Source organism: Knufia obscura, assembly GCF_036327395.1.
Source record: "Knufia obscura strain CCFEE 5817 isolate CBS 148926 chromosome Unknown scaffold_16, whole genome shotgun sequence".
NCBI lineage: Eukaryota > Fungi > Ascomycota > Eurotiomycetes > Chaetothyriales > Trichomeriaceae > Knufia > Knufia obscura.
The window spans coordinates 84,662-105,449 of NW_027042702.1; the positions used below are offsets into that span (position 1 = coordinate 84,662).

General features: G+C 51.5%; 10 protein-coding genes and 2 non-coding genes across 12 annotated transcripts; 6 read left to right on the plus strand and 6 right to left on the minus strand.

Annotated features, from left to right (window-relative positions):
- Positions 1 to 1,019: 1,019 nt before the first annotated feature.
- PMZ80_010105 (uncharacterized protein) lies at positions 1,020 to 2,636 on the plus strand (the record flags this gene model as incomplete). Its single annotated transcript, XM_064878498.1, has 1 exon — positions 1,020 to 2,636. One exon carries the CDS (start codon positions 1,020 to 1,022, stop codon positions 2,634 to 2,636), a length of 1,617 nt encoding a protein of 538 aa, XP_064725577.1.
- A 407-nt stretch (positions 2,637 to 3,043) lies between these two features.
- Positions 3,044 to 3,853, plus strand: PMZ80_010106 (uncharacterized protein; the record flags this gene model as incomplete). The annotated part of the gene is made up of 1 exon (XM_064878499.1): positions 3,044 to 3,853. The coding sequence occupies one exon, from the start codon at positions 3,044 to 3,046 to the stop codon at positions 3,851 to 3,853; it is 810 nt and encodes a 269-aa protein (XP_064725578.1).
- A 22-nt stretch (positions 3,854 to 3,875) lies between these two features.
- PMZ80_010107 (uncharacterized protein) lies at positions 3,876 to 5,333 on the minus strand (the record flags this gene model as incomplete). The annotated part of the gene is made up of 1 exon (XM_064878500.1): positions 3,876 to 5,333. The coding sequence occupies one exon, from the start codon at positions 5,331 to 5,333 to the stop codon at positions 3,876 to 3,878; it is 1,458 nt and encodes a 485-aa protein (XP_064725579.1).
- A 519-nt stretch (positions 5,334 to 5,852) lies between these two features.
- On the plus strand, positions 5,853 to 7,484 carry PMZ80_010108 (uncharacterized protein; the record flags this gene model as incomplete). Its single annotated transcript, XM_064878501.1, has 2 exons — positions 5,853 to 6,046; positions 6,104 to 7,484. The coding sequence occupies 2 exons, from the start codon at positions 5,853 to 5,855 to the stop codon at positions 7,482 to 7,484; spliced, it is 1,575 nt and encodes a 524-aa protein (XP_064725580.1).
- A 25-nt stretch (positions 7,485 to 7,509) lies between these two features.
- On the minus strand, positions 7,510 to 9,318 carry PMZ80_010109 (uncharacterized protein; the record flags this gene model as incomplete). Its single annotated transcript, XM_064878502.1, has 2 exons — positions 7,510 to 9,107; positions 9,153 to 9,318. 2 exons carry the CDS (start codon positions 9,316 to 9,318, stop codon positions 7,510 to 7,512), a joined length of 1,764 nt encoding a protein of 587 aa, XP_064725581.1.
- Positions 9,319 to 9,706: 388 nt separating this feature from the next.
- Positions 9,707 to 10,195, plus strand: PMZ80_010110 (uncharacterized protein; the record flags this gene model as incomplete). Its single annotated transcript, XM_064878503.1, has 2 exons — positions 9,707 to 9,817; positions 9,881 to 10,195. 2 exons carry the CDS (start codon positions 9,707 to 9,709, stop codon positions 10,193 to 10,195), a joined length of 426 nt encoding a protein of 141 aa, XP_064725582.1.
- Positions 10,196 to 10,253: 58 nt separating this feature from the next.
- Positions 10,254 to 10,943, minus strand: PMZ80_010111 (uncharacterized protein; the record flags this gene model as incomplete). The annotated part of the gene is made up of 1 exon (XM_064878504.1): positions 10,254 to 10,943. One exon carries the CDS (start codon positions 10,941 to 10,943, stop codon positions 10,254 to 10,256), a length of 690 nt encoding a protein of 229 aa, XP_064725583.1.
- A 2,071-nt stretch (positions 10,944 to 13,014) lies between these two features.
- On the minus strand, positions 13,015 to 13,097 carry PMZ80_010112. Its single transcript has one exon. It is a non-coding gene; the product is annotated as a tRNA-Cys (tRNA).
- A 5-nt stretch (positions 13,098 to 13,102) lies between these two features.
- On the minus strand, positions 13,103 to 13,228 carry PMZ80_010113. Its single transcript has one exon. It is a non-coding gene; the product is annotated as a tRNA-Arg (tRNA).
- An 812-nt stretch (positions 13,229 to 14,040) lies between these two features.
- Positions 14,041 to 15,601, plus strand: PMZ80_010114 (uncharacterized protein; the record flags this gene model as incomplete). The annotated part of the gene is made up of 2 exons (XM_064878505.1): positions 14,041 to 14,181; positions 14,234 to 15,601. The coding sequence occupies 2 exons, from the start codon at positions 14,041 to 14,043 to the stop codon at positions 15,599 to 15,601; spliced, it is 1,509 nt and encodes a 502-aa protein (XP_064725584.1).
- A 1,349-nt stretch (positions 15,602 to 16,950) lies between these two features.
- Positions 16,951 to 17,565, minus strand: ISU1 (iron-binding protein; the record flags this gene model as incomplete). The annotated part of the gene is made up of 1 exon (XM_064878506.1): positions 16,951 to 17,565. One exon carries the CDS (start codon positions 17,563 to 17,565, stop codon positions 16,951 to 16,953), a length of 615 nt encoding a protein of 204 aa, XP_064725585.1.
- A 1,030-nt stretch (positions 17,566 to 18,595) lies between these two features.
- Positions 18,596 to 19,543, plus strand: PMZ80_010116 (uncharacterized protein; the record flags this gene model as incomplete). Its single annotated transcript, XM_064878507.1, has 1 exon — positions 18,596 to 19,543. One exon carries the CDS (start codon positions 18,596 to 18,598, stop codon positions 19,541 to 19,543), a length of 948 nt encoding a protein of 315 aa, XP_064725586.1.
- Between the last annotated feature and the right edge of the window lie 1,245 nt (positions 19,544 to 20,788).

Here is a 20,788-nt window from a genome sequence, read left to right on the forward strand (position 1 = left end):
CAGCCAGATCCATGTCGTCTCGTTTAAGGTGCCCAAGCTCAAGCGTAGGCAATGATGAGACTAAACATAGGCAGCTCCGGGCATCGGACATGCACGCTCCTGGCCGTCAGTCCCTCCGTAGGGCTACTTCCAACAAATGTTCATACCAAATAAATATTTGACTTATGAGAGGTACGCTCAGGATACTCCGATCAACAGTCGTACTTCGGGCATCATTCCATAATTTTACAGTACTACAGTCCTATCACCCTTCCTGACCTTGGAGAGCGACCTTGCGTCTAACGTCGCGCCAATACTGCTATCCTCCGCCCTCAGCACAACATAGCGGCCACAGCGTCTCATGTCCTCGATGCCGATGCAGAGTTTACCATGAGCCAGGTCACTGAACACACTATGATACCGCAATGCGAACCCACGTTCACCATGCTTCGCGAAGGCTCAAATTTTAAAGATCACTATATATCGATGACATACTAACAAGCCGAGGCGGCTAAATTAATTCCAGCATTGCATCCTAGAGCTCGTTCGTTGGAGGCCCTGCAGACAGTCCTATCTATAGGGGCAGCGGACAAAGAAGCCTTTGTTCCAACTTTTCCACTCGCTACCTTGTTCCCAGTGTTTCATACTTCCGCTGGTCTAAGTGATTCCAGGGCACTACCGTACGATATTCGATTCGATCTATCGCGCATATAGCAATTAATGCGAGCTGACTACGTACGCTAACACTAACGTACGCATGCCTGGCCTTTCGTTGGCCCCTGACAGGTCACGGCAACAAGAATTCCACAGCTTCAGATTCTAATACAGATTATGATTGGCTGGCGCTACAGCATTTGGTCCGACTCCGAACGTACTCGCAAATGGTAAGCCGCATCGTTGTTGAGCAAAATGAGCAGAGCCATTGCCTGGTATCAATCGAAACTTCAAAAGCACTTCGTTGATACATAAAGGACGTCCACTCGAGCAACCACTATTGACCATATGAAACCACAGCATCAACAAGTGACCACCACCACGAAATGACAGACGTCAAACAGCCATCAGTCGCAGTTATAGGTCTCGGGGCTCAAGGCCTAGTCACAGTCAAGAATCTCTTAGAAGAAGGCTACGATGTGACAGGCTTCGACAGGAACCAGTATGTGGGAGGTATATGGCATTATTCGGCTGAGCAACATGTCTCGGCGCTCCCATCCACCTTCGTCAACATCTCCCGCGAGCGAGCATGCTTCACCGACTTCCCCTTTCCTGACGGGACGAGCTCCTACCCCAACTCGGCGGAGGTTGATCGATACCTCAACAATTACGCAGATGCATTTAGCCTCCGATTACACCTCCGGCTAGGCACGACAGTCCAATCAATCAAACGCAATGAGACGAAGAACACATGGTCCATTACCGTTCAGTCCCGTGCCTCAGCCCAATCTTCAACCCTCGAATTTGATAAGTTAGTACTAGCCATTGGCCCCCACTCGAAACCAATCTACCCCCAGATTGCGAGCCAACAAGCCTTCACTGGCGAATTCCTCCACTCTATCGCCTTCAAAGACCCCCACCGCTTCGCCAACAAACGTGTCCTCGTCATCGGGGCCTCAAACACCGCCGCAGACACATGCACGTCCCTTATCGGGATCGCCTCAAAAGTTTACTTGTCTCACCGCCATGGCGCTCTCATCCTCCCTCGTATCCTCAAGGACGGCACCTCGCTAGACCATGGCGCAAGTTACCGTATCTTCGCACTACAGCAAACACTCGACGCATATTTCCCAGATCAGGCGCGGAAGTTCTTCGACGCATTCCTGGCTAGAATCGTAGCGCAGGAGTTCGGTGCTCTGAATCCAGAGTGGAAATTCACACCTGCGCCGTCACTTGCCCACCAAGTCCCCACCGTAAGTGATACGCTTGTTCCTGCTCTGCGCGCTGGAACGATCACCTCCTGCGCTGCGCCGGCACGTATTCTAGGTGAACAGACCGTCGAGCTCCAAGATGGGAGCACAGTGGAAGTAGACGCCATAATCTGCTGCACAGGGTATCACCTCGACCTATCCATCCTCGGCCCCTACGACCCGACACAGCGGCCTGGTGCCCACCTGGCCACACCAGCTCTATACCAGAACATCTTCAGCCTTGAGTACCCAGACAGTCTAGCATTCATAGGGCTAGCCATAACCCCTAATCCCGCCTTCTTGATTGCGGATCTCAGCTCTATGGCGCTGGCTCAGCTTTGGTCGCGCAAGCCTTCATCGTCGTCTTTACCACCCAAACCTGAAATGCAGGATTGGTACGCTGCACATCTAGCGTGGGTGGCGGGCGTACGCGCGAAGAGTCCGGATGGGAAGTTCGTTAAGCTGACTGTTCGGAATGGGCCGTGGTTGAACTGGGTTGATGAGGTGGCGGGATTGGATATGTCGAGACATCTGTCGTATTTAAGTGGTGATGCGTGGAGGTTCTGGTGGGAGGATAGAAAGTTGTGTGCGTCGGTGCTTGGAGGTATATTTTCACCCCATATGTATCGGTTGTTTGAGAGTGGGAGGCGGAGGAGGTGGGAGGGGGCTAGGAGCGCTGTATTCAAGGTCAATGAGGATGTTAGTGAGAGGGTAAGGAGGAGGAGGGAGGGGAAGGACGAGACTGCCACTTAGGTAGGCGTCGGTGCTCCTGCGGGGCTGAGTACATCGAGACACCTTGTGGGGTCGGACGTCGAGGCGATGGAGCGCCGGACCGACTTTCAGGTGGCCGCCATGCCTGAGAGTCACACCGAATAGCGATGTTAGGGATTTTGCGTTCCTCTCCCGATGCTCTGCCCTAATCTGCTCCGACACCTCCTCAAGTTTCTTGTTTATCTGGCAGGCACGATCACACGGCTTCGACCGTCCCTGTGCCTTCCAAGGCCTTTGCGATGAACAGGGCAGAGCGGCTACCGTCTCTCCAGTTGCTCACGTGACATTGTATCCGGCTAAGTTGCCGATCCTACCAGGGCTTTCTTCGTGAAGGCATTGCCTTGCTCAGACTTAAGACCGCCTGTCCCCTTCATAGCACATCCAACTCAATGCCGCAACCAACATACTCGCCTTATGTAGTAGTCGGCCTTTCAACTGCTACTTATGGTGCAGTTTTATGGTCCTTGTATGAAAAACAACAGCCTCACTCGTCCCTTCGGGCCCTTGTCAAAACAATATCAGCTGGTCACTCCATAGTCGCTACATGTCTAACCATAGCATCTCTTTCTCAACCATGGACTATTCTCCCGGGTTCCTTGAAGGCTGGGAGTATCGATTCCGCTGACCGGCTGGATGACTCACGCAACCCTCTCATATCAGGCAAGAACTCCCTGGCCAATTTCATAACTGCCTGGGAAGCAGGCTACCTGATTTACGACACTGGCGCCATGTTTCTCGAATCCCTCGCCAAAGACAGGTCTCGCGGCTACTATTCGGCCTCAATAAGGCTACTTCGTGGGTCGCCAGTCTTCGTCGCCCACCATGCATTACTTATTGCTTCTCTGCTATGGCTACAGACATATGTTGCGGTGGGACGTGAGAAGGGCCTACAGATCATCATGGCTTTCTTTCTGATGAACGCCAGTAACCCGCTACTGCATCTGAGATGGTGGAGGAAGAAGAGTACTGGCAGAAGCGATGTGAGGGTTGACACCGCGTTAGCGGTCATATTTGCAGCCACCAGGTTCGGTAGCGTATACTGGGTCATGCAGAAATACGGACAATACCACGACTTTGGAGCCTGGGAAGCGTTTAGGCGGCAGAGACTCGAATGTCAAGCCGGGACAGGGTTGCTAACAGGACTGAACGCTGTATGGTGGGTGGGACTGGTCATGCAGATTTTGCGGAGGAAGAAATGAGGACTTTCATGTAACATTGTCATCATGATCGAAGAAATCTCACTAGCACAGGAGCTGTCGGGTGTTGCGTGGGTAGCTGTTTCACATCAGCCGCCCATTGCTCAGGGGGAGCCTCATTCCAGCCCAACCATGCCTTCAATCCTGGTTTTGAGACTTCACCCTCCACGCTCAAACCGCTCGCAAGGCAAGTTTCAGCGGTAAGAAGGGCTATGTCTCGAAGGAAGTTCTTGCCTAGACATACTTTTGGACCTGCGCCAAAGCCCAATGGCTCCGGAGCAGCATCTTTCATATATCTCGATGGATCAAAGCTCATGCATGTCTCACCAAATACTGCTGGGTCTCTTCCGGCTCCCACAAAATACATCCATACATCCCATCCTGCAGGCAGCAATGTGTCTGTTCCGCTGTCACTACCGCTTATTAAAACGTCTCTTGCGACACGCCTCATGATGCCTACAATCGGCGGACTCAATCTTTCGGTCTCAAGACAGACACTTTTCAGAAACCTGCTGCGCTCTTCAGTCTGACCACTTTCATCCAATGACCTCAGTTCATCAGCAACTCTCACTCCCTCTCTGTCGAAGAGAAACACATTCAAGAAGAAAGCTGTCAACAAGGATGCCAGCCCTTTCACGGCAAGGCTGCTGGTCATCATCAAAAGATGATCTCTGATTTCTTCAATACAATCTTCCTCCTGGATCTTCGCAAATGGTGCTTCGCTCCCAGCACTGCGCAGAACCTCCAGCCTCTGCATGATCAATTCTTGCAACTTCTCCCTCGCCTGTATTCCTTTCGATCGCGGAGACTGCCAGAATCTCGTATTGACACTTATGGGCATAAGCGAGAATTGACCACGGAGGAGGACCTCATGCAACCTCTGCACTTCCTCGAATATTTTCTCGTCATCATCAGGCGACAGCTTGAGAAAGCTACCGAGTAAGACGCGCCATGCTAGCTTTTTCATCGTTTCATAGAGATTGACCGGCTGATTCAAGGGAACGCAACCACCGTCACTGAAGAAAGACGATATCGCATTCGAAAGTGACGAGTGAGGATCAGACGGTGACGATCCAAATGCCTCCATCCGACGATCCCAACCCCTCCGCATCTTCGCGTGCGGACATCCATCAGACAACAGCAAGTTCGGCGGAGGGAAGAACTGCGTCATGAGTTCATGGTAGGCCTTTGATGCGATATACGGTGGTTCGCCGTCCTCATCCGTTGCATTGAGGATCTGTTCAATCTGTCGATAAGAGCTCACGACGGCGACGTTGCGGTTGAGGATCTTTGCGCGTATTGGGGCACGGGTATCCAGGGCGGAGGGGTTCTGAGCCTGCCATTGTTGGATGCGGGAGGCGATGAAGGATTCTGGCGAGGAGTGGAAGGCGAAGTTCTCGCTGATGCCGCGGAAGGTGTTGCTGTTGCCGAAGGGGAGTTGAGGCGGTGGTCTTGGCGAGGGGGGCTGGGGGTTCGACGTCATGGTTTATTGTCCTTTGTGAAGTCAAATGATTCTCGTGTGACAGTTCAGCTCGACGGGAACTGTTCTCGATGTGGTATACATGGACTATCTCCGCCCAGACAATCAACTAGCTGTATGCCTGACTCGCATTCGCTAAAGTTTCGCCAACTCGTATTCGTTAAGGCACGGCATTTTGTACCATTTGGAATCTTGCTTCGAAAAGGCTTGGCTCGAGGAACAACGAGACATCTGATTGGACGATCTACCGGCGCGAGCCTACGCTAATAATCATGACGCTCCTTCCCACAGGAGTATAGTTTCCCGACAGGCCCTATACGTCTTGGCGTGAACAAAACTTATCTCGTCTCTGCCGCTGGTTCATCACAGGACCATGCTCACAGACGCATCCGAATTGACTGACACGACGACAGAGCATCCTACAAGCTGACTGATCGGCGCAATCCTGGTTGGAAACTTTGCCGAGCAACACCAACTGACTGTTCAGGCTGGACAACCAGATAGGCTGGCAAACGGTCGTCGATGGCTTTCGACAAGGGACATGCAGACGGCGACGTCCTCAGGACAATCGATGACAAGGACTCACCAGCCAACTACGACAGAGAGCACGAAATTCCGATATCATCGCCTCAGCCGAGACCCCCATTAAGCCTCCTCCAGAAAATTCACGTCTCAGCCTCCATCATCCTGCTCTTCCTCAATTATTTTTCAGCTCAGTATGACAAGGAAGTCTCCCCTGCCCCATCCATCGGACCATAGCACTAACAGCTCAGATTCATCCTCTCCTACTTCCAAACCTCCTTCAGCACTACCCTCAACCTCTCCTCCGCCTCATACGGCCTCCTCTCCGGCTACGCAACAGGAATCGTCTACGCCCTCCTCGCCCTCCCAATAGCCTATCTAGCCGACTACTTCCCCCGCGCCCGCGTCTGGACCCTCGCCGCAGCCTCAACATGGTGGTCCCTATCCGTCATCTTCCAGTCCTTATCGCACAATTTCTGGCAGGTCCTTCTAGCGCGAATCTCAATGGGAATCGGACAGAGTTGTGTCGAGGCGCTGAGTATCAGTTTGATTAGCGATATGATTCAGTGGCGCAATGTGTTTCTGGGGAGTAGTGTGTTTTATGTTGGGGTGTATATTGGGGAGGCGGTGAGTGGGCAGATTGCGCTTGCGTTTCCGGATGATAGTGAGGGGTGGAGGGTTGCGTTGAGAAGTATTGGGATTACGGGGATTGTGCTTGCTGTTTTGGTGGGGGTTGTGATTCGGGATCCGAAGAGGCAGGATAGTGTTGTGGGGAGTGCGAGCAGGTTTGAGGATGGGGGTGCGCCGGCTCGACGGGAGGATAAGCTGGCGTCTGCGAGGATGGAGTTGCGTGGGACGGTGTCGTATGTGCTGCATATGCGCTCGTTCTGGCTCTTGGTTTTGTCGGCGGCGTTCAGGCAGCTCGCGGGGAATGTGTTTGGGTATTATATGCCGAGTTACCTTGCGAACACGTACCCTGACAAGCCTGAGCTTTTGTCAAGGTACGGTATCATCGTTGGTGTTGTGGGATCTGTCACGGTTCTGGCGGGTGGAGGCTTGACATCGCTGCTCTGGCACAGGACGAAGTTGACTCCTTTGTACCTGACGGGCATCGGAGGGATGATCAGTGCTTTATTCGTCCTGCTCATGGTCTTCTCTCGGGATATCGCGGACGGCAATCAGGATCGCGGCATCAAGATCTTGTACAGCATGATGAGTCTCGCGTATTTGACTGCGGAGTCCTGGCTGGGCGCGTTGAATGGGCTTATCGCGCTGTTGCTGCCGCCTAGATACAAGACTTTTGGTTTGGCGATTTGGAGCACGATACAGGTTTTGGTGTACTCCTCTGGACCGGCGATTATTGGTCTTGCACTAAGGAATACTGATGTTGCGAGTCCGACTTACACGAAGGATACGCAGGTTGCTTTGGCTGTTATCATTCCGATTTGCTACTGGATTGCTGGTGTTGGATTTTTGTGTGCGGTACCGTTGTTGAAACGAGATTTCACGGAGCAGATATCTAGCAGCACATTGGGACGAGGAAAGAAAGTGGGAGTGCTGAGCTTTGCGATTTTGCTTAGTGCGTTGGTCATCGCACTGTTCGTGGCAAGTATTGTCATCGCAGCGAAGTGAGAAATAGGAATACATATCTACTGCCTCATTGGAATTTGCGAGCTCTCAGTGTCTTCGCACGGTGCTCCTCTATAAGGCCCACAAGGTCCCTGGCGAAGCACGGCATAAGTAGATCTTTCCAATAGCTTGTATGCCGATGACTATGCAGCCCAAGCTCCTGAAGTAGATCATCTGTATATGGCACCATGTCCCAGTATAGCCAATTGCCATGGCGCCCTTTGGACAAGTACCGAGCACGATTCCAGGCAATGGTTTCCGCCACTGTCGTTCTCATGTGCTCTTTTGAGGGCAGCAAAAGCACACCGTCGAGCGCTGCTACAGCGTAAAGTGCTTGCACTTCTGCTATTCGGAAGTTGTTTCCTGATAACATCTGGCCCACGAAGGCAATAGATCTGTCGTTGATAGGTAGGACGCCCTTGTACAGTCGTAGAGGTGCTTTGTTGTCTGGACCATCATGGTATCGTGGTCGATGTTGCAGCACGGGAAACCTCGCCAAGATCTGCTTTGACGCTGAGGATATCAACTCTTCCCAGTTGTTTGAAGCCTCACTAGCCTGCGGTTCAGACACTGAAAGACCTAGAGAGAGCGTCAGATTTTGACCATCTTCTTGCACCTTTATTCTTGGATGTGATGTCTTCCAGCCCGTAGCAAAGATCACGCAGTCAGCAGACGCGATCGTTCCATCAGCAAGCTCTAGTCCATGCGCATTCATCTCCTTGATATCCTCTCGATATACTTTGACTTTGCGAGCAATCGTATCAAAAAAGTCATCACGCTGACACACGCCAGTAGAATCGTTCTGCCAGAAGATCTCCGTATCTGGTCTCAAATTGTGGAAACCATTCTTCCGACCATCTTCTCTGTCATAGTTGGCCAGCCCGCTAGCCTTCCGACTGATGGCCTTCCACACCCACCCAATGAATGCCCGTCCTAGACCCGTACCGTACAGGAACCGTCCCAACCGTGTCTTAGACTCGTCGAAGAACCAGCTGACCAGGAAATGAGAAGTGAGACGGGTGTAGAAGCTCTCATTTGAGTTGTTGTACGGCCACGAGCCTTTGGCGCTGACGAATGCTGCCGGTCCTGCACCGCTTCGTCTGATGATCCAGGTCACGTCCTTGCCGGCTTTGGCGCAGGCGTATGCCACGTCGGCTGCGGACTTTGCACCTCCGATGACTGCGATCCTCTGAGGGCCTGTGGCTGAGAAGAGGGAGGCTTGATGTAGAGCAAAACCTTTGTGGTGCAGAAACTGCCCTTGGTAGTTGTCCTGGCCAGGAATCGAAGGCACGTTTGGTGTTGAGGTCAAGCCGGTAGCGTCGATGACCTTACGAGCGCCGAGCTCGGTATCTGCGACGGCGCTGTCGGTTGAATTCTTCACATGCAAGGTCCATCCTTCGTCGACCTTGCTCAGTACCTCGACTTGCGAATGAGATCGTATCCTCGATGCTAACGTTTGCCCGCCGTATATCCTTGACTCAACGTAAGACTTCAGGTATTCCGCTACGTACTTGGCAGGGAAGAATCCATGGTAGGTGTCGTGGTCTGGAACGCCCTCCAATGGCATGTCCGAGAACTCCAGGATGCCCAGCGGTGTTTGTGTCCAAAATGCATCATAGACGCGCTCTAGCTGATTGTCAGAGAGGATGCATCACCACTGAAGGTCCGCACCTGAGGACCACACGCCACCAACATCGCCACTCCCTTCGAACACAATGACCTTATCGTATGGATGGAGCTCCAGGTAAGTTCGTGCTGCTTGAATGCCATAGATACCTGCGCCGATGATAGCAAGGTCGAATATGCATGCATCTCGGGTCGGGGGACCGCCCGACATCGTATTCGTTTAGAAGTCCTGCTTTAAATTACATGGTTGTAGCTATGCAGAAGCCAATGACAAATAGAACGTTCCGAGTGCGCGCTGACTTCTTATAAGGTGAAGTTTGTGGAGTAGAAGGCCTGAAGACAATGCTTTAAGGCGTTCCGCCGAGCCCTCTCCGGGCGTCATTAGCGTCTCGTCAGCCCCCGAGGCAGATCTCCGAGGCTTGGGAACCGTAGGATGGGCGCGGAAGAAGCCTACTAAGTTTACTATTCAGACAATATATTGCCTAGACGACAGCGTGCATTGTGGCCGTCAGAAACATTCGTCAACCAGCCTGCATTCTCTCATACAAGCCGCAAACCGACAGCCATACCTCTATCTGGACTCAAACAGCGCTATCAGCATGGCTCAAAAGACGCTATACGTCTTGTACAACGCGGATGGTACGGTCATGGGAAAGTTGAAATACGGATATCGCAAGCTTGCTTCGAAAGATTGCGACTCGGCGTGTGCTGTAAGCACCCTATAACACGCAGGCATTTCTTGATGTCAAGAAAGCTAACCGGCATTACCACAGGCATGCGACATCACACATGGAGGATTATCACTATCAGAGACGCCGAAATGGGTCGAATCTAAGAAGGAGATCGAGGGCCAGGGGCTCAAAGTTGTTCAGTGGCACAGGGATGAGATATCACCCAACCTCAAGGACTTTGTCAACTCAAGCGGCCTCCGCTATCCGGCGGTTGTCCTCGACAGCGGCAGCGATAGCTTTACCACCGTCATGACGAGCGCTGACCTCAACGCTTGTGGTGGTGATCCGAAGGCGTTAGTGAACGAGTTGTACAAGAAGGATGTCCTTACTGGCAAGAAAACAGAGGCTTCGCTATGAGGAGGCTGTCAATAGAGTAGTTTCATTGTAGCGCGGGAGTCTTATATACCAATTATGATCACTTCAACACTGGCACAAGCCAAATGACCCTCTGACAGATACCTACACCCACCAGCACAGCCATGACCCAACATACACCCTCCGTCCAAGCAGGTCTAGCAAGCATAATCGTAAACATGATCCCACTCTCCATGCCTTCAACCAACGCAGGCCTCATAGCCACACTCGTCAGCTCCTTCACCTTCACCTTCATTTCCGTATCCTTCTCTCCCACCCGATCGCCGTCTCGTAGCTCTCCACCACCACCAACAGCCGTAGCTTTCCTCTTCTCCACCACAGCCGCAACATAAAACAACACAAAATTGTTAACATGAAAACTCGCCTCCACAACCGCTATCGACGCCCACAGATGCCATCTCTCCCCGTTCCCACCCGCACTCGACAGCCCGCAACATATCGGGATGAGGGAGTAGACGATGAAATCACCTAGTAAATCCAGGAAGCCGCCGAGGTCAGATGACTGGTTTCGGTGGCGGGCGACTGCGCCGTCTAGACAGTCGAGAGCGCGGTTGAGCAGCCAGAAGGTGAGTGAGAGGGTTGGGTGGTTCTGCGAGGCGTGTAGGCAGGAATTAAGGCCGGAGAAGAAGGCGAGGACAGTGAGGTGGAGAGGGGTTATGGCTTTGGGAACGAGGCGGGAGATGGGGTTGAAGACTTGGTCTTTCAGTGGCCGGAATTGGATGTCGAGCATGGTTCGCTATGGTGAAGTTGATATATAGGACCACGGCGAGAAGGACAAGTGTGTAGATGATTTCGGTCAAAATGTTTTTATCTTCGCAGCTTCCATTTGTAACATTAGGACATCTCCGGGTACTGCCGCGCACCGGAAAGTCGAGATGAGCGCCCGTACGGTAGAAATGAGTGCTTGAAGCGGACACGAACACGACGATTTTGCGTCGCGTGAGTGCTTCCAAGCCTGAAGCTTACCTGGGCAACCACGCACCGGAGTTGTCCGTATCTCGGTTGTTCAGGGTTCTCCTGGCTAATGCAGGTCGCCTGTACCTGACAGTTTAAAATTTCGGTGACGCGATCATTCGAATCCTCTTCTGTATACCAGGTACCATGATAATGCAATAGTGGTCAGAGCGGTTTTGGGCAAACTTCTTGATGCAATCAAGCACTGGACATACAATGACAAACACTCATGTCGCTGTAGTACGAATTACGCTTCTGGCTCTTGCTGGAAGTGCCATATTACTGCCGGAATGGTACCAGCCTATTCTTGACCGTCTGTGGACAGTGCTGAAGAACAATACTGTCTACCGATCCTCGACCTTCGAAACATTCTGGACGGTCTTCTGTTACGCAGTAGTCGAGCCATGGATGACGACAGTCTTCCTTCAGCATCCTGAATGGCGTTTGGCAGCCAAAAACAAGAAGACCGATGAACCAATTCGCCGTCCTCACGGTATGCGAAGGCCGTCCCGACGGCTGCTCGAGGGTCTCACCTACATTGCACCACTTCTTCTCCTCGACTTGACCATGATCAAGAAGTTCGCTGGAGTACCCCTTGAGGCTATGCTTGCCTCTGGCAACTACGACCCAGCACTTGCGCAATCAAGTTGCAGAGGGAACACTTGTCAGGTCAACTTCTTGATGCCGACAGTTCATAACTTCACCACCTCTTCACCACTGCAAACTCAGCGGGCACTACCCGATGCTGCACCGAGCAGTCGTCGTCTGGCTCTTGAGCTGATTTTCAGCCTCATAATCTATGATGCTACGTTCTTCGCTTTTCATCTCGCGATGCACATCCTGCCTGGAATCAAATCATGGCACGCCCCTCACCACACGCACGCTGAGATTCATCCTCAGATCACGAACCAGCTTCACATCTTCGAACGATTGGGCCTCGTACTATTGGCGAATTTTGCGCTGAACATCATCAAGTGTCATGTGCTGACGCGTACACTCTTTGTGCCAGTATTCGTGTGGCTGCTGGTAGAGATACACAGTGGGCTCGAGTTGCCTTTCGGGACAGACAAGGTGCTTCCCGCTGGTTGGGCTGGAGGAGCAAAGAAACATGCAAAGCACCATGCAGGTGGGCAGGGTGGATTGGAGCCATACTTCGAGTGGTGTGATGCGACCCTCGACTACTGTACAAGATTCTATCAGAAACGGCAACTTGCTCGGTAGCACGATCAACCGAATTGCCTCGAAGATCCTATCACGCTGACCCTTGGCCAGAAAGGGAGCAAATCGCGTACGTGGTACGGGACTACGTTGATGCCATTGCAGCACAGCTCGCAACAGACTCACTGTGCCTTCTCAACGCAAGCAGATACCTCATCTGCCTTTGCTCGCGCGATTCTACTGCCTTGTTTGCCTTTCCCTGAGGTAGCCCGGCCACTCTTACACTTATCGATTCCGCCTCTGGCGTGGAGTTCTGTCGCGGCAAGATATGCTGCACGATGCAACACTTGTGGCACTGCTATGCAGACTGATTGGAGCGCAAGGTAACCTGTACACATCGCCACAGCCGGCCCTGCGAGTGATCTACCACATATCAGCTGGCTAACACCTTCGACTAGAAATTGTGACTAGATGGTCGAAAGAAGAAGTAACGACCAACATTTGAGATTGCGGTAGCCATGCGTTTCTGGTACAGAAGTTGTGCTTCAGGTATGACTTCCTCTCGAACCCTCTTCTTTGTCCTTGAACAATGTCATGAGTCACGCACCACCTCCGCATCCTGACCAACAATGCCGCACCTGCAAACAAGCAATACCCATTCGAACACTCAGCCAACAGGCCAAAAAAGAAGTCCTCGGCAGGATTCGAACCTACAACCTTCCAGGCATTGCCCCAACTGCAACCGGATGCACCACCGTTATGCTACGAGGACATGGGAGACGACACTCGGACTTGAACCGAGAACCTTCAGATGAACTCCTGTCGACTGGCTAACCAAATTAATGGTGGACCCAGGACATGTAAGACAGAAGTCCGATGCTCTGACCATTGAGCTATGCCGTCTGTTATGCTGATTTGTGGAGGATATTTGCGGCATCTGATATATAAGGCTTTGACAATGCGCATGTTTGTGAGAGGACAAAGGGGTCGAAGTGAGGGATGAGTCACAAAGAACGTTCGGTCCGTGGTGAAACTGGTTTGAAGTCGAAGGTGGGCTCTGAGAGCTGAGAATTGGTACTGGTAACTTATGCACACTAGATGGTTCTTGTGGTTTTGTTAACCTAGGAGGCGATGCTGGTGAGTACTTCGTCGGAATACATACATATGCCTGTTGGACCATCAGTATCATATGAATGGACTTCACTTGATGAACCTAAGAAGACAATTCCACGAAGAGCAGTGCCTGAGTCGCCCAATGAGATGCCTCCATGTGCCGTTGTCCTCGCAGCACTACTCTAGCAAAGGCATGAACATTCGTTCTCACTTCTCGAAGGCAGTGGAGGAGAAGGTGGATGGACGGCTCGACAGTTTCCAATTCGATCTTTTTGGCTCAATTAGATTAGGTTACTACGGTCAGCTATAAGCGCGTAAGGCATCACAGGCCCTCTGATCCACCGTACAGAGCCTACGTCACTTCTCTCGTTCAGGCATCAAATAGCGTTTCATGTAACTGCCAGTGCAGCCTTATTGATGGTCGTACCTGCACTTGATACATCGTGCCTGCATGGAATCACTGCTAACATCGCTCCACCTTACCCTCTAGACATCAGAAGATCCTACGCCTTCTATCGTCGAGTTAAAAGATGAGGACAGAGTTCTAGAAACACCTGCCTGTCTTGGTCCTTGACAGCCTCCCACTTGTCTGGAAGCACGAGATGGACGCAATATTAGCCAACGCAGCACAGCTGAACGATGTGCTGCTGGCAACAGATGAATCAGAATACGACAATGTCGCCTTACAGGTTCTGCAAGCTCTGAGAAAACTACAGGCGCCAGATCAAACAATATTACTCACAGTAAGTCATTTGCCCATTATACCGTGAACGCGCATTCTAATATTGCGACCAGCTTCTGGAATCGATTGACCCTGCAACATTGACGATACCATACATCTACCTCCTTCACACCTTAGTCAACTCGATTCTTCAGGCCGGTCATTCATCATCACGAAATCTACCTCAAAATATTCTGCCTGATGGCAAGATATGGCCAGCAATCACAGCGGGACTTCTGGCCTTCGACCCTGTACAGATCCGATACATGGGATCTCAGCTGATGAAGGTTGTCGAAGTGGTGTACTATGGTGCAGAACAAACGTCAAATTATGTACCAGCGGTTCAGTTACTACAGAACTTGCTTCTCCAACTGGATCCTCAGTGCTGCACACTCTCACTTATACATTATTCCTACGTCAAGTTATGTTTATATGCCAGAGCATATTCAGAGGCTACCACGATCCTCGATTACCCTATCTACCACATCCCTACATCAGAGTCGACGAAGACATTGGAGAGGAGGTTAGGGAAATATCTGTGTTCACAACAAGAGTCAAGTCTGGCATATATCAACCCACAGTCAGGTCTCAGCGGCAAGGTCACAAGCAGGATATATCTAGAGTACTACCTGCTGGGAGCACTATGCTACATCGGCACAGAACAGTGGAAGAAGGCCCAGACATTCCTTGAAGTCGTCCTCGTTGCGCCAACACAGCAGAATGCTACAAGCTTGATCATGCTTGAGGCATACAAGAAGTGGGTACTTCTGGGTCTCATCATTAAAGGTCAACCACTCGAATTACCAAGAGCAATGAGCAGTAATGCCACTAAGCACATCCGGACTCTGGCCAAACCATACGAATGTGTGGTCGATGCATTCAAGTCAAACAAGCTCGATGTGCTCCATGCAGAGATTCAGGAAGGTCTCGATATCTGGCAGCAGGATGGCAACTATGGTCTCATGGTAGAGGTTGTAAATGCTTTCAGAAAATTTGCAGTCGTTCGCCTGAGCAAGACCTTTGCAGCACTACCCATTGAGGAAGTCGCTCAGCGAACATCTTCGCAGCCACTGAACGTCCAGGAAAGTCTCGGATATGTGCAAACTCTGATCTCGACTGGCGAGCTACAAGCCCAAATTACCCCATCTCAGACGGGCGGACTTGGCACAGTGCGGTTTCTCCCACCAACAGCTGCACAGAAGACCGAGCAACAAGTGGAGCGAGAACTCGTGATCAAGACTCTCGAACTGAAGGCGCTGCTTAAGCACATCTCAGACTACGACCACCAGATGGAAGTCAACAAGGACTATCTGGAATGGCTACAGAAGCTGAAGAAATCCCGTGACCAAGACAAGAAGGCGGCTGAAAAGGGAGCGAAGCCCATGGGTGGACCACCTGTGCCAGGAGATTTCCCAGACGAAGATATGATGGAAGAGTGGTGATGTGATTGTCATGTCTTTCAGCGCAGTTTATGAATGATGAAGGAACGAGAATTTTATGAAGCAAGCAGCCGGACTACAGTGGCGTGTAGTGCCAGGCACATTCAGCACCAGTGCGCAGACGAGGCGGCTTGAGATCTGGGTTAGATTTGCAAGGCATTCCACGAGGGACGATAGAGCAGACGATAAGGAAAGCCTGTCTATGCTCCTATAGTCGTAGAAGCTGCAAGAATACCCAGATAGTCAAGGACGAGAAAGATCAAGAGGTCTCACAGCCAAGGAGCGAATACAAGCACCTTACCGGCTTCATGTCAAGCTTTCATGCTCTGTCTGACACACATAATGCCGCCGTCCTATGTCTGTCATACAGTACTCTTCAGCTCATATTGCACTCTGATGATACGGATATCCTAACTAAATCAACACACCCGATCTCGTAACTGTCCTCATGATTTGCAAGCAGCCGGACCGCGCCCTCCCCTGGATCCATTGATAGACTGCCTGGGAAGTGCGACTGGACAATGCGGTCGTTCCTCCCTGTCGCCTCCCCAGCCGTACCTTCCCCCGGTTGTTCTTTTCGTTGAGTCGCCGTGCCTGCCTGCCTGCCTGGTCTGTTCGGCCGCACTTTCCTCGTGTCGTGGGGTTGGGGTCGTACCTGCCCATGTTCTGGTCGGTCGTGCTTTCCTTTGTGGCTTGCCATATTGTACCTTCCTGCTGCACGCGGTCGAACCTTCCTTTAGCGACTACAGAGGTGTGCCGACCTCTTCGATCAATGTGCCAGTATGGAACCTGTCGGTCCAAAAATGCTTCTGCTCAACAGTTGGCGAAGGTGGGACAGGAGGGGGTGTGGGCGTCCGTACCTGTAAGGAAAAGCGGACGATGAATGCCCACGTTAGCTTTGCTAGGTGTCTCTGGGTAGGCAGACACGACACACGCTATCATGAATCACGACACGAGGAACAACATAATGGTCGTAGAGGCCAGTTACTCGAAGCATATTTTCAATCTTTTTTTTATTCCATCGAGGCAACTTCGCTGCTATAGTATACACCTTGCGTATCAGGATATCAATTTGTTTTGTGCAACAACGCCAACTTCCAGAAACACAAAGCGATTGAATGTGCTCAAGCAGAGGGGGCGACTTCTGCTCGCCGGTCGTGCTGAGCGTGCAAAGCAATCATCAGACTTCCAAACCAAACTCGACCGCCATCTTCGTCGATTCAGTGTCCTATACATCAAACCTCCTGTGGGTTACAACCATTGCGTCGCGAGCCCTCAATAATATCGTTCCGTTCCCTCGTCTGAACCTTAACCTTCGCCACCTCCACATCCACCTCATCCACCAACCCTCCTCAAGCCGTAGCACTCGCCCCCGTATCCCTCGTCGTAGTAACCTGCTCAATCTCAATCTTCGGCATACTCCCCCCACTCATCCCCAAATCAGTCTGCTTCGCCTTCGGATTCTTAGTATAATAATCCTTCACCGCACTCTTAATGGCATCCTCCGCCAACATGCTGCAATGCAACTTAACAGGCGGCAGACACAGTTCCTTCGCGATCTCCGTGTTCTTCACTCTACTCGCCTGCTCCAGCGTCATACCTCTGACAAGTTCCGTGAGATACGATGATGAGGCAATGGCAGATCCACACCCGAATGTCTTGAACTTCACGTCGGCGATGGTGTTGTTGCTGGGATCGACCTTGATTTGGAGTTTCATTACGTCGCCGCAGGCGGGGGCGCCGACTAGGCCGGTGCCGACGGACATGTCGTTTTTGGACATGCTGCCTACATTCCTTGGGTTGGAGTAGTGGTCTAGGACTTTTTCATGGTAGGAGCGGGTTTGTTGGGGTTGGGCTGTGAGGGATTGGGAGATGGTGGCGGGTGCGCGTGTGATGGTTGGGGTGATTGAGGGTCGGATTGAGGTTGTGAGGGCGCGGGGGAGGGTGCTGAGGATGCGGCGAGACATGGTTGTGATTGTGTGGTTCGTTGTGTAGGTTCTCGATATCGTGCGGTGTATCGTAGTGTTCGAAAGCTGGTTCTTGAGCTGTATTTTAGGATTGTTGCAGATAGTTTGATTGAGGTTGAGGTGTGAAAGGAATATGATGGCGAAGACGTGAACTATGATACAGAAATGATGTAGTGCAAGCTTTACTAGCGCCATCCGGTCGTTCCAGCCGTCGGAGATAAGTTCGTACAGTCACGTGCACACTGGCAGTGCTTTTCCTGCTGCAGCCGCATGCAAGCCAATCAGATGCGACTCGAAGCAATTGCGCCGATGGTCATCTCGATCCGAGCTCGGACATTCGCTCCCAAGCCTGACATCCTTCGGCTCTATCTGAAGATTTCAATTGTTATTGTTGTACATCACTGACGGTCGATGCTATGTGTAATGCAGAAGACGTGGCATCGGAGTTCGTGCAGACAGCTTCCATGATCCTGAGGTCTGCATGAACATGGCCGAAGGATGATTTATCGGATCTTGACACGCAACAACTTGTATGAGGTTTAGAACGAGGGAACGTATCGGCCGCCTCCAAGAGGCAGTTTCATCTGACCGACTTGTAAGAAGTGCAGGTAGTAAGTCTGTATTCGTGTCTCAGCGTGAACCGGCCTGGCGACTACTGTTTTCAATCTTTCCTGTCAGAACAGATTTTCTGTAAGCAGAAGAGCACCGTCCGCGAGAAAATGCACAAAGCTCAACAAACCAGGGGAGAATCCGCACTACCCTCCAAATATTCTTGCTAATATCCGATATCTAAATGAACAGACTACTCATGCAGCAGCAGCCATTATAGCAAGGCTGCAAGGAGAACATCCAACACCGCACTTCATGTTCTTGCAAAGTCTGGTACCGCGTGAGAACCACAGATTCGTTCTGAGTCACAAGCAAGAAATGTATTCTTGTCATGCATCAAGAAAAATTCCCATTGATCTCAACTGACTGTGGTCTTCAATCGCTCTGCATCACATCCTGATTTACTAATTCAACAACCATGATGTCGAAGAACGACCAGCACCAAGGCGTCCACCCGGAAATCACGAAAAGCTTCGAGCTTGCAAGTAGCCACCAACCCTCGTCCGGCTTCATGCAACTCCCTACAGAACTCCGTCTAGATATCCTCCGAACCCTCCTGTACGAGGATAATTACCTCCAGATCAGCACCCAGTGCCGCGACCCAGACAGACCTCTCTTCGACGCAGAGTATCTCGACCTCGACGTTCAGCTCCTCCGCGTCTGCCAAACCCTGTATCACGAAGCCCACTCAATCCTCTACGGCGAGAACATCCTAGCCATCTCGATCGAGAATCTATACTTCTTGGGTATTGATATCGGCGTTCCTCGTTTCGACAGGCCAGCAGAAGTCCTTGACTTCCCCAGAAGTCTCATCGAATACCTTGAGGGTGGCCTGACAGGCAGTACCTCCAGAGACCGTGCGGCGAACCGTCTGCTCGAGGCCCTTCCAGTACTGAACAAGTTCCAGCGATTCCAGGTGGATGTCACGATTGGTGACGCAGGCTGGAACCTCGTAACGGTATTGATGCTGCGCGATCTTTTATGGGATAAGGATGTCAATATCTTCGACGACTCGGATCCAGGCAGCAATGTTTCACGCCTCAAACCCTTCATGCTTCTTCGTTGTCGAACAGTGGAATTCTACTTGGATCCTATACAGGGCGACGACATCGAGGCCATAGAGCGCGTCATTACGAGTGGTGAACCCGTTGTTGATACCTTTCAGACATATGTTGAGCTGCTGGAGGAGATCAGAGATCTGGGGGAATGCGATGATGGCACTGACTTTGAGAACTGGAGTTTGAGGATGAGTTCGGATCGCTTGTCGGATGCAGCGTTGAGTTTCGACGCAGAAAGAATGGCGCGGGAGGTGAAGCTGGTACGGGAGGAAATGAAGGAGTGGGAAGAGCGTTTGGCGGAAGAGGCGTGAGGTGGGAACGCTCACTGGGAGGGAGGTGATATTACCGGCGCTACGATATTCAACAAATATACTGGACTATGTCAAGGTGCATCTAGTCAGGTTTGGATACGGATTGCTAAGTCGAAATACTATACATCAGGTGCCCCACGGCAACCTGGCCTGACCTGAAACCGTACCCAGCCCAGGCATGAGTGAGTACGAACGTGACCCGGCCAACGCAATTTCTGATCTAATCAGACGGGTAGTATGCCTTGTACACCTGCAACGCGCTCTCGATCACGCCGACCAGAGTCAGCAAAAAGACGACGATCGCGATCCAGAAAGTCCACCATTGCACCCTGTTCCTGTCGTCACGCCAGAATTGGAACAGGCCCTTCGGTTGGCTTGTGTCGAAGGCATCCTTGGCAATTATTAATCGATCCCGCCAGAACTCGAAATCCTGGATATTACGCTGCGGTGCACGAAGGTGCCTGCAATCGTCGGGGCTAAGGCCTAGAGCTGTTCTGTGGCACTCCGCCTTGAACCACTGTCTGCACGATGTGTCTGCCATCGGCAGCATCAACCAAATGGTACGTTGAGTCTCCTCCAGGAACGTTGGGGGAAAGAAATTTGCGAAATTGGAATGCTCGTACAGTTGAAGGGCGTGGATGTTGTGGAAAACTGCCAAGCTAGTATCATTTATCCCGATCTCTAGGTGAGACAATAGATCTCGGGACAATGCGATATCGATACCTGCGACACGTGCGAAAGCTCTAGCATTGAATGATTGAGGAATTCTGTACTGATCCGCTTGCGTCGACTTTGAGCCAACGGTACGTACGATGAATGCTCGAAGACTTTCTTGCTTGGTCCAGCCACGGACGTCGATCATTAAAATTGACCTTGCAACAAATTCGATACAGTCACTGGCAGCCTGGAGCCCGCCATGAGTCGTAGACGGAGGTAGTAGCTGCTGGATAGCTGTCTCGCATGACGCTCTTGTACCAGATACCAGCTGTGTAACGGCGTCACAGAAGTGCTCATGTGTACAGTCTTCCAGTGAGTCGAGGGGGTGCGAACAAGATTCCTCGTAATGGCTGAAATAAGTGTCATACTTCTGTAGCTCATGCTTCCAGTCAAGAGGGTCCAATTGCAAGTTCCAGCATCGCCAGAGGAGTTCCTTGCGACAATGGGGTGAAAGAGCGGGCCGTACGGAGGCTCTTTCCGCCGCCAGATCTGTTGATGCCTGAAAATGGGTTTTATTGTTGAAGTCCG